This window comes from Sinocyclocheilus anshuiensis, unplaced genomic scaffold (assembly GCF_001515605.1).
Source record: "Sinocyclocheilus anshuiensis isolate Anshui unplaced genomic scaffold, SAMN03320099.WGS_v1.1 scaffold6, whole genome shotgun sequence".
NCBI lineage: Eukaryota > Metazoa > Chordata > Actinopteri > Cypriniformes > Cyprinidae > Sinocyclocheilus > Sinocyclocheilus anshuiensis.
Window position 1 is genome coordinate 703,787 of NW_015547668.1, and position 10,656 is coordinate 714,442.

Sequence of the window (10,656 nt, forward strand, 5' to 3'; positions counted from 1 at the left end):
TTATTAGTACTGTCAAACGATTAATCGCATCCAAAATAAAAGTTTTTGTTTACATAATATATGTCTGTGTACTGTGTATATTTATTATGTATATATAAAGACACACACATGCATGTATATATTTAAGAAAAATATGTTACGTTTATATATTTATATATGATATAAATTATATGAATATAAATATATACATGTAAATATTTTCAAAATATATGCTGTTTGTGTGTGTATTTATATACTGTATACATAATAAATATACACAATACACACATATATTATGTAAACAAAAACTTTTATTTGGATGCGATTAATCGTTTGACAGCACTAATTTTTACTATATAAAATAACTGCTTTCTATTTGAATATATTTTCAAATGTAACTTATTCCTATTATCAAAGCTAAATTTTTAGCATCACACACACACACACACACACACACACACACATATATACATTTATACACATATTATATTTTTTGCCATATGTACTTTCATTTCGTTCTAAATGGTTTTTATACACAATCTTACACCTGTTCCCCCCCACATTACAATGTGCTTGCATACAAACAGAGATTTACCACTGCAATCGTTGCTGTTGTATAGAAGCTGTAGACGTGAGGTCCACCTAACATCATTCACACAGTGGCGTGTGCCAATAAGCACCTACAGTATGTCAACAGTTCAGATGTGTCAGATGGCTCCCTCACTCACATCCTGTCACCTCAGGGTGTGAGTTGACACACTGTGTGGCCTGAAAGGTTGTGAGGTGCACAGAGTTACACAGCAACTGTGAGAGACGGCACTTGTGCTGCCACCTCTGCCTTCTGACTGATACATCCCGCTGTCGTGATATAACCCATGGAAGTGACAAATAATCAGCACTGAAGGAATGCACAAAACACTGTTCACACCCTATTTATGCTGCATAATTTAATGTAATGTCAAAGGGAACAAGACTTCCCATAAGGGGAAAAAGAGGACAGGATTTTTATCCTCATTGGATTGTGAAACATGGGCGTTAAATATTAGAATGGTGTACCAAATATGTTTATCCCCTTCCTAAAATATAAAAGCAGCTCTATACATTTTCATAAAGAATGATACATTTATACTGTGAAAATAAAAATATTATGTGTAAAATATGATCTGAAAAATAATATTTAATAATAATAATAATAAAACACCTAAACCAGCCTTTAGACCAAACAATACATGCAGTACATGTTTGTCTTTATAGGTTTTCACTCGGGAAATCAAAGTGCCTAAATTTTCTAGTCTGCAGTGCACCTTCCTGGAAAAAGTCAGCTCCAAGATGCTTCTTATGGTACAGGACATTTTTATCATCCTACATTTACATTAATAGAATTACACAATACAACAATAGAAGTAAGTGCTACCAGTTTGGTGCACATGTTTGGATTATGTGTTCATGAAATGGTGAATCTGAAGTTTTGTTGTGGAGATGCATGCTTATTCTTGAAAGAAGGGTTTGGTTTTGTGTTTTCAGCACTGTTGTTGTTTCTCTGTTTTCATTATAACAGAGAAGCCATTGACCATTGACATTAAACACAAAATTAGATTAATGCACAACCTTTCGCTCTCTCATATGGCTGACAACCAGAGGTGAAAAATGTGACAATGTCTGGCATCTTATTTAAATGTATACAAATATATATTCATTTTAGCCTTTTTTTCTTGCCAAGTCAAGTCACCTTTATTTATATAGCGCTTTTAACAATACAGATTGTGTCAAAGCAACTGTACAGCATTAAATACGAAAATAGTGTGTCAATGCAAAAGGACAATAGTAAACACTCATTTTTCGGTTAAAGGCAGTTCATCATTGAATTCAGTGATGTCATCATCCAGCTCAGTTCAGTTTAAATAGTGTCTGTGCAATCAAGTCAACGATATCGCTGGAAATGAAAAGTCCCCAACTAAGCAAGCCAGAGGCGACAGCGGCAAGGAACCAAAACTCCATCGGTGACAATGGAGAAAAAACCTTGGGAGAAACCAGGCTCAGTCTGGGGGCCAGACGAAACCAGCAGTTCAATTCCAGGCTGCAGCAAAGTCACATTGTGCAGAGGACTCAACTGGCTCCTGTGGTCTTGTCCCGGTGGCCATCTGAGACAAGGTCTTTACTGGGGATCTGTATTTGTGCAGAATTATGGCAGAAAATGGACTCAGTCTGCAATTTACAGGTGGTTTCAGCATTAAAGAATTGGTTAGTAATATACAACAAGCTTCTTCAACTCTAAAAACTTGCTTTAGTGAACTTTTTTCTTGAAGGAGTAGTTGACCCTAAATGAAATTTACTTACCCTCTTGTTGTTCAGACCCCTCATGAATCTCAAAGGAGATTTAAGACAGAATGTCCAAGCTTTAGTATGATGATTAATCCTGACAAATGTGAGAATAAACAGAAAAGAAACATTTAATTATCATGAAAAGTAAATGTAGTCTGTAAGATTAATGCACTATATTCCATGTATTCTAACAAACATTACCTTTTGAGGAGTTTAGACCCAAGCTGTTCACTAATGGTCTCCCACCAAAGTTTAAATCCCATTCACACGTTGGTTCTCTTCAAAAACGATGCCTTTAGAAGTATAAATTATGACAAATCATGTTGGGGCCACCTACTCCTTTACCTAATGTGCTTTTGTTTATTTACTATTTAACATCAACTCATTTATTTTGAGGAGATGGAGCACGAATGTCCTCGCAACATCCAAACTCAGATGTCCAGATGTGCCACAGAGCCTGACTTTACACACCTGAGTGATAAGAGTTCATCTGAGAGCCCCGAATCCTTCACTGAGAGTCCAAATACACATTTCTCACCAAGGTTAGGAATTACTGTGAATGCAAGTGCTGAGGAACGTGTCAATCATTTCGCTGTAAAACTTTATAATTTTTCATTCATGCATGTAGTCTCCATCCAGTTGGGAAAACCACAGATGAATCCCCATATAGGTCTGCTGGAGATACGTATTTATCATATACAGATGTGCCTCAATGTATTGCTGACATCTATACTAGTCATGCTGTTCAGGTACTGTATGTGTTTTATAAACCATATTGTTTCTATGATAAAATACAAAGAACCATCAACTACACAATAATACAACAACAATGATAATTCAAAATTAGACTTCTATAATAAAACAGTTCACTGCCGTTTTATTTTGTTTCAGGTGGAAAACTGATGTTAAGATGTGGACGAATTATACATAGAGGACTGGCGTTGATCTGTCACTTTAAAACAAGTCAAAGATGCTGTTATTTGATGAAGACCCTTACGAAAAAGAAGTTTATTCAAGTGTGCTCTTAGTATACTTCTTTTAAACTAAAAAATAGGAAAGTATACTTTCAGTCTTAATTGTATGTACTTCTCAGACATGGGCTTTGTGTACTTCTCAGAAATATACTTAAAATTACATTTAAGTATACTTGACTTATACTTAGAAAAAGTCTAAATATATTTGAGCTATACTTGTGCTTGTATGCACAGAATGTTGTCATTGTTATACTGTAGAGGGCGCTAGTACACATCTTCTGTACAGAATTTCCAAAACACAAGAGAAGAAGAAACCTAAACAACAGACGCTTACACATGTATTCTAACAGGATTATCAGACATAAAACAGCATCAAAACTGTGCAACGTTATGGAATAAAATGTCGACCCATGAAGAGGTAATAATGACTGTCAAGCTTTGGGGTGTTGACCGACTAAAACTACGTTTTGATTATCGTTCTGAATCCAATTTTCAGCTTTTTGTTCAAAATCTTGTTTATTTCTTTATTTTTTTATTTATAAAACTTACCCACATTCAAGTATTTATAAAAAAAGAATGCATGAAGCTAGAATAAAAGGTTTTTGTTTACAAGCAGATACCCTGTTCTTTTGATGTTTGTATGTTCAGATATTCATATAACAAAATACATACAAATTAATACCTAAATAGGGACATAGTATTATACTTAAAGTATGATGTAAAGTTCACTACTAAACTAGTAGTTTATTGAGACTATACTTCAAAGTGTACTAAAATGCTACAAGTATTTAATTAGTAAACTATCAGTATACCTATAAGTTCACTTTTAGTATAGTTGCAGTATAAACTAATAACATAGATGCAAACTAGTTGTGTACTCAAAGTTTACTACTGTTAAAAGTATACTTTCATATACTAGAAAGTGGGCCAATTTAGTCCCAAGGAGTATTGAAATAGTACACTTACAAGTATACTACTAGTACACTGATATTTGTATACTTACTACATAAAGTATACTTAAAAATATACTTGAACTTTACTTAAGTATACTTAATAAAATAAACTTGAAGTATACTACTTTTTGGTAAGGGGAGGAGGGAAGTTAGAAACTTCCTGCTTAACCCACATGCATTTTTTTTTTATCACATTGTTTAATTTACTTAATATTTACTCAACAAAATGATAGTTGTTAAAATGATCTAATTATTATAGCCTACACGCTTTACACATTTATTATAATAAGTTATAGGCTAAGTAATAGTGTGGTTTTAATCATTGTCTCTGAATGGATGTAAAAAACTGAAGCCTGTCTTCATTTGTTGCTCGGTAGACATATTTTGGTATTTGAAAGCTTTTTAAATGAAAATAATTTTAGAAAAGTTTTGTTTTTCCTACACTCTAAAAATTGCTGGGTTAAATATAACCCAGCGCTGGGATAAAAAGGGACAAACCCAGCTATTGGGTTGTTTTAACCCAGCTATTAGGTTGTTTTGACCCAGCTATTAGGTTGTTATGACCCAGCTATTAGGTTGTTTTGACCCAGCTATTAGGATGTTTTGACCCAGCGGTTGGGTTGTTTAACCCAACCGCTGGGTCAAAACAACCTAATAGCTGGGTTTGTGCCTTTTTAACCCAGCGCTGGGTTATATTTAACCCAGCATTTTTTAGAGTGTATGAAATCATAAACTTTTACCGGAAGTTTTGTCGCCAAGATGACGCCCATTGTCCTGAAACGCATCGAGTCGGATGGCGTTTCCTCCGCTTTTGACACCTCTGGAGGAGAAAGATTCCCACGGGCTTTAAACACATAAACATCTAACTTTCATTAACACCTAGCCATGGACTTACATTACACCCCTTGAGTATCAATTCTTCTTCTTCTTCTTCTTTTTTTTTGTAAAAATAAATAAAATTACAATGTTATCGATTTTTTACAATGCAATTTTTTAAAAATGATACTTGATAAAATAAATGTCATAATTTTTGTTTGTTTGTTTAGCATTTCCCCAGTGGCATTCAGCAGATAGCACTGCATCTTACACACGTTCATCGTTTGAATTTAAAGTCTTAACAGTTAAAGTGATTGCAAACCTACAATTTGACATGCATTATTTTTAAGTTTTTGTAAGGAGGAAATTGTCGACATTTCACATTTAAAATGTGCCGATGTGACTATGGATATGTGTAAATATTTACGCAACGCCTTACACTGGATCTCTGAACCAATAACTGGCCGGAATGCCAACATCAAAGCGGAGATCAGCCAATCAGAACTTTCCTGAGCAAAGCATGTAGAAAGTTTTACCTGGAGAGTATTTAGGTGCATCTCTTCAAGTCTTGGGCATTTTTTGACTGGAGAGCTCGCGTAGTTTGTTTTTGTTTTTGTTTTCTTGTTGGAGCCAGTTGGATAGCAGAATGGCATCTGAGGCCAGTGACTGTTCGGAAAAGAGCAACCAGTATCGGGTGGATCATTTATTAACTGCGGTGGAGAATGAGCTTCAAGCTGGCAGTGAGAAAGGAGATCCAACAGAAAGGGACCTTAAAGTCAGTTTGGATGAAAATGAACTTTGGCAGAAGTTCAAAGAACTGACCAATGAAATGATAGTGACCAAGAATGGCAGGTATTTTAATTTTTTTATTTTATTAGCCTATTTTTTTCAGCATGTTTACAAACAAACTTCTGCTCGCTGCACAGAGGAAAATTTATTTTAGTAATGAAAGCAGTAGAATTACACTCAAATAAAGTAAAAATGTTCTGTAATGACCTAAACTTTTGCTTCTTGCTTTGATTATCATATCAAATAATATTTATAAAATAAATTAATATAGCTAAGTTTTACAACATTTTTTAGGCTCCTATTTTTTTTTTCAGCGTACAAACACGTCTTTGTTTTTAATTAGCCCATAACAGTTCCAAGTCCAGCTTTAAGTTCCAGATATTTTCCCCTCCTCATTCTACTTTTAACCGAATTAATTTTAGTGGGACTTGTTTCATTTATTTGAAAGAGAAACGTGATGATGCTTTATGAAATGTCTGTGATTATTGCTGTGATCAGGCGCATGTTCCCAGTGCTGAAGGTGAATGTGTCCGGTCTGGATCCAAACGCCATGTACTCCTTCTTACTGGATTTCGTGGCAGCAGACAATCACAGGTGGAAGTATGTGAACGGTGAATGGGTACCGGGTGGCAAACCCGAGCCACAAGCGCCGAGCTGCGTCTACATCCATCCAGACTCGCCGAACTTCGGTGCGCACTGGATGAAAACCTCAGTCTCCTTCAGCAAAATCAAACTTACCAACAAACTGAACGGAGGTGGTCAGGTTCGTGGACATTTATATGGTGTATAATCTAAAATAAGATGTGGAATAAAGTTTAATCACCATTTTTGTACATAATTCAGATATATTGTTCATTATTTCATTTAAATGTCCAGTAAATTGTCTACCAGAGAAAGCACTGAAAGTTGAAAATATATCCCGTTTTTCATAGATTATGCTTAACTCGCTGCACAAGTATGAGCCCCGTATCCATATCGTGCGCGTTGGTGGTCCACAGAGAATGATCACCACTCACTCGTTCCCCGAGACACAATTCATAGCAGTTACTGCCTACCAGAATGAAGAGGTAACGCGTCTTTTTATACTCTGATTTTATAAAGCTTGTTAACAAATGAACGTGCAAAGCCTAATAACACTCTCAATGACATCCGTAATTTTCTCTTTTAGGTTACAGCTCTCAAAATTAAATACAACCCATTTGCCAAGGCTTTCCTGGATGCCAAAGAAAGGTATGGTTAAAAGAAATAAATACGTAAAACTTTTAATTAAATGTCTATTGTACATAAATGAGTGTCTAGTTGTCACTTTTTACTCCAACTAAGATGTTTGAAAGAAATGTTTTGTATAAACATACTTTTAGTGGTCGTAGTAGCTATAATTGTGACAAATTTATGGGAATATGTTGGAATTTCACTTTGTAAGATAAAATTCAGTTAAAAATGTCCTAGATGTTTGAATGTGTATAAATAGTATGTCAAATCAAAACAGAAAATCGTGGTGTTGATACGGAAAATTTGACTTTGGCGTGCATTTGATACGCACGTGTTTGGCGTGCATATAATACGCAGTTTTCGCGTGCATTTGATACGCAGTTTTCGCGTGCATATGATACGAAGTTTTCGCGTGCATATGATACGAAATTTGTTGGCGTGCATATGATACGCAGTTTTCGCGTACATATAATACGCATCTACCCCACAACCCTAAACCTACCCATTGCGTATCATATGCACGCCAAAGTCAATTTTCGCGTATAAACAGTAAGCCAAATCAAAGCATACACTCGTGCTATTGATACGCACTTTCATGAGATCGGGTTGGAGCCATGTGAACATTGTTGAGGAGTACTTGTATGGTAAAATACGGAGAAAAAAAAAGAAAAAAGAAAAAACAATGATATATCATTTTATACTCTTTTTTTGTTTTTCAGAAGTGATCATAAGGACATAATAGAGGATGTCAGTGAAAGTCAACAGTCTGTTGGCTATTCTCAATGTAAGAGCAAAATTATATTAATCCGCACAATAATAATCATCAGTGTGATTCATTTGGATTTAAGTTATTTCACAATTCTTTATAAAATGATGGCTGATCTCATCAGCTTTATATTGTGCAGCTACTGTCCTATCAAATAAAGGCAAAAACGGCAAAAATAAATCTTTGAAAAAAGTTTATGTTGTGCAGCAGTTTTGTATTTATAATAATTTCTTACAGTTATGTGCAAAAGGAATTTCCCATTGACTCTTATTTTACTGTTGGTCTAGTGAGTAGCTGGTTTCTGCCAGCCACAGGGTCTCTCTGCCCTTCTGCAAACCCTCACGCACAGTTTGGCAGCCCGCTGTCTTTGTCCTCATCCCATGGCTGTGAACGATACTCTACTTTGAGAAATCACCGATCCACACCATACCCCAGCCCATACTCCCACCGGACGACCTCTCCCAGTAAATTACCCCCTCCCAGACCTTATACAGTCACTACTAAACTCCACACATGCAAATACTGTAAAACCACAGTTTAGTTATGGTTTTTAAGTAAAATGCCTTTTAGTGTAATTCTAAAAATGTGCCCATTCAGGTCATGGGACAGTATCTTTTTGCTGTGAAATCTTTACAGAATTTTATATAAGAATAATTTTTACACTGCTAGTATTATTTGAAGATTTGGACCTGACAGCACCTGCCACTCTTTGCCTTCAGTGAATGGAAATGAAATGTTGGAGATTCTGCTTAAAGTTTGTCCTTTAAACTTGTTCCATGAGGGTTATAAATGAGTATCTTCTTTTTTGGGTGAACTGTTCCTTTAATGAGCCACTTAGGCAAGTTGTACTCACTGCAGAGCGTCTGACATTCCTGCAGCTTTTGTGTTTGAGTTGACGCTCATAAACAGGGGAAGTTTGGTGGTGGAATGCTGACCCGCACTGGGTTTTGAAGCCTCAGCCTGGATTCTGTGCGACTGGATTCTGATTCTGTGTTGTTTGTATTGCAGCTGGTTACTCTGACAGCTCCACCTGTCTGTCCATGCTGTCGTCTCATGATAACTGGTCCAGTCTGCAGATGTCCTCCCACTACAGCTCTCCCCCAAACTCAAACTCCAGGTGAGGCTCTTTTACCACATCACACACTTCCGCTACAACTTTATTGCAACAAAGTGTTTTTTTTATTTTTTATTTATGAAGTAATTAACAACCTACATCATGAATTTCCTTGTTTCTTTCTTGAGGTCTTAAACATTTCCATAAGAAGGTAAAATCACAAATAAGATCTCTTTAGTGTGCCAGTTGTTTCTCCTAAACGACAACAACAGATTAACTGGAGGTTTTTGCTTAAGTTTCCTGCTTTCCCTTAAGGAAAACTCGAGTAATCTCACATCTCTTCTACAGTTTCAGAAGAGCTTGCTTGCAACAATATCTCAGACTCAGTATGTACTCAAACATTTCAAATTCATTCAAGACAAAATCGGAGTAATGTTACGTAATGTATAAAGCTTTTTTTTAGTATTATTCTTACTGTTAAAAACCCAGACCACCTATAGATCAATAATAATAAATCAATAACGTAGTTGTGACTAATGTCTTTATTTTGGACCAATCTTTAAAAACAGAATGAAAAATTATTTTATTTTTTTTCCCCGTATTTGATAAATCAGGCTTTTATGGCTCATATAGCATGATATAAGAGAATATGAAGCTCATACTTGAGGAGGAAAAAACATCTCCATTTTATTCAGAGGCCCAAACTGTATCATATTTGATGCTCATATTTTATGGGTGAAAAAAAAGTATTGCTAATCAAGTAAATCTACTTTGCTTCAGTCCAGTAAATGTTCATCTTATTAAAACACAAAAGTTATTTTAATGTTTACTTTATAAAATAAAAAAGACATATGTACCTCTGGCTGAAGGGGGATGTTTTACAATCACTGTATACTAAAAGCCTGTTAATGAGATGACAGAAGTCATGGAGTAGATGTGTCCAATAGGTTTTTCAACAAGGTTTTGGACATGCTGATAATTTAGACCCTTTAGAACATTGTGTATCTAATATGATATAGTAAGCTTTATAGGGTTAAATCATTAGGTTAAAGATTAAGCTCTAGTAAAACCTCTTTTTTTCTGCGGACACCCAAGCACACTTTTCCATATTGTTAAATTCATATTAATGGGATGTTGTATAGAACTGAAAGCTCATTATTATTATTTGTTTTCCTGTTTGCAGTCAGTACAGCAGCCTGTGGTCTGTAGGGAACTCTCCTTTGACCCCAGTGTCTCAGACTGGAAGTATAGGCAGCAGTCTGGGCTCCCAGTTCCTCCGCGGCTCTGCCGCTCACTACAGCAGCCTGGCTCACCCGGCCACAGCGCCCTCTTCTGGCTCTCTTTTATATGACTCCACTGCTGTGCCTGAGGTGCATGAGGCTTCACAATATGACAGTTCAGCACATGTACGCCTTCCTACAGCCTGGACCCAAGTCATATCACCCTCCTTATAGGACATCCACCTTACGGATTAAATTAAAGCCATGTTCATCTATTATTGCTTTCATGCAATAGCTTTTGACACCAACATACTAGCTTTACATACAAAACTAATTTCAGGATTTGTATATAAAACTAAAGCATATGTTGACCTAACCAAAATCTTCCTATAAAAACTCACAGTTGTAAATATGATTTCATCATTAAGTACTATGTGAGGCTTTTAAATATGCAAGTCATTATTTTATGGCATATTGTACATAACAGTTATTTATATATTTTTTGAAGGATACTGTATGTGCACAATTGAGCAGACAATCTTTCGTAAAAAGTGTAAATGTTATAATTTTT

The 10,656-nt window shown here is 35.6% G+C and overlaps 1 protein-coding gene across 1 annotated transcript; it reads left to right on the forward strand.

Annotated features, from left to right (window-relative positions):
• The first annotated feature begins 5,690 nt into the window (after positions 1-5,690).
• Positions 5,691-10,319, forward strand: LOC107702670 (brachyury protein-like). The gene is made up of 8 exons (XM_016505053.1): positions 5,691-5,896; positions 6,332-6,596; positions 6,766-6,900; positions 7,002-7,063; positions 7,765-7,829; positions 8,099-8,275; positions 8,820-8,928; positions 10,049-10,319. Exons 1-8 carry the CDS (start codon positions 5,691-5,693, stop codon positions 10,317-10,319), a joined length of 1,290 nt encoding a protein of 429 aa, XP_016360539.1.
• Positions 10,320-10,656: the final 337 nt, after the last annotated feature.

Coding starts and splice junctions, on each gene's coding strand:
- LOC107702670 (XM_016505053.1), top strand. CDS start 5,691: ATGGCATCTGAGGCCAGTGACTGTTCGGAAAAGAGCAACCAGTATCGG. Junction 6,597..6,765: donor AACTGAACGGAGGTGGTCAG/GTTCGTGGACAT, acceptor CGTTTTTCATAG/ATTATGCTTAACTCGCTGCA. Junction 8,929..10,048: donor CCCCCAAACTCAAACTCCAG/GTGAGGCTCTTT, acceptor TCCTGTTTGCAG/TCAGTACAGCAGCCTGTGGT.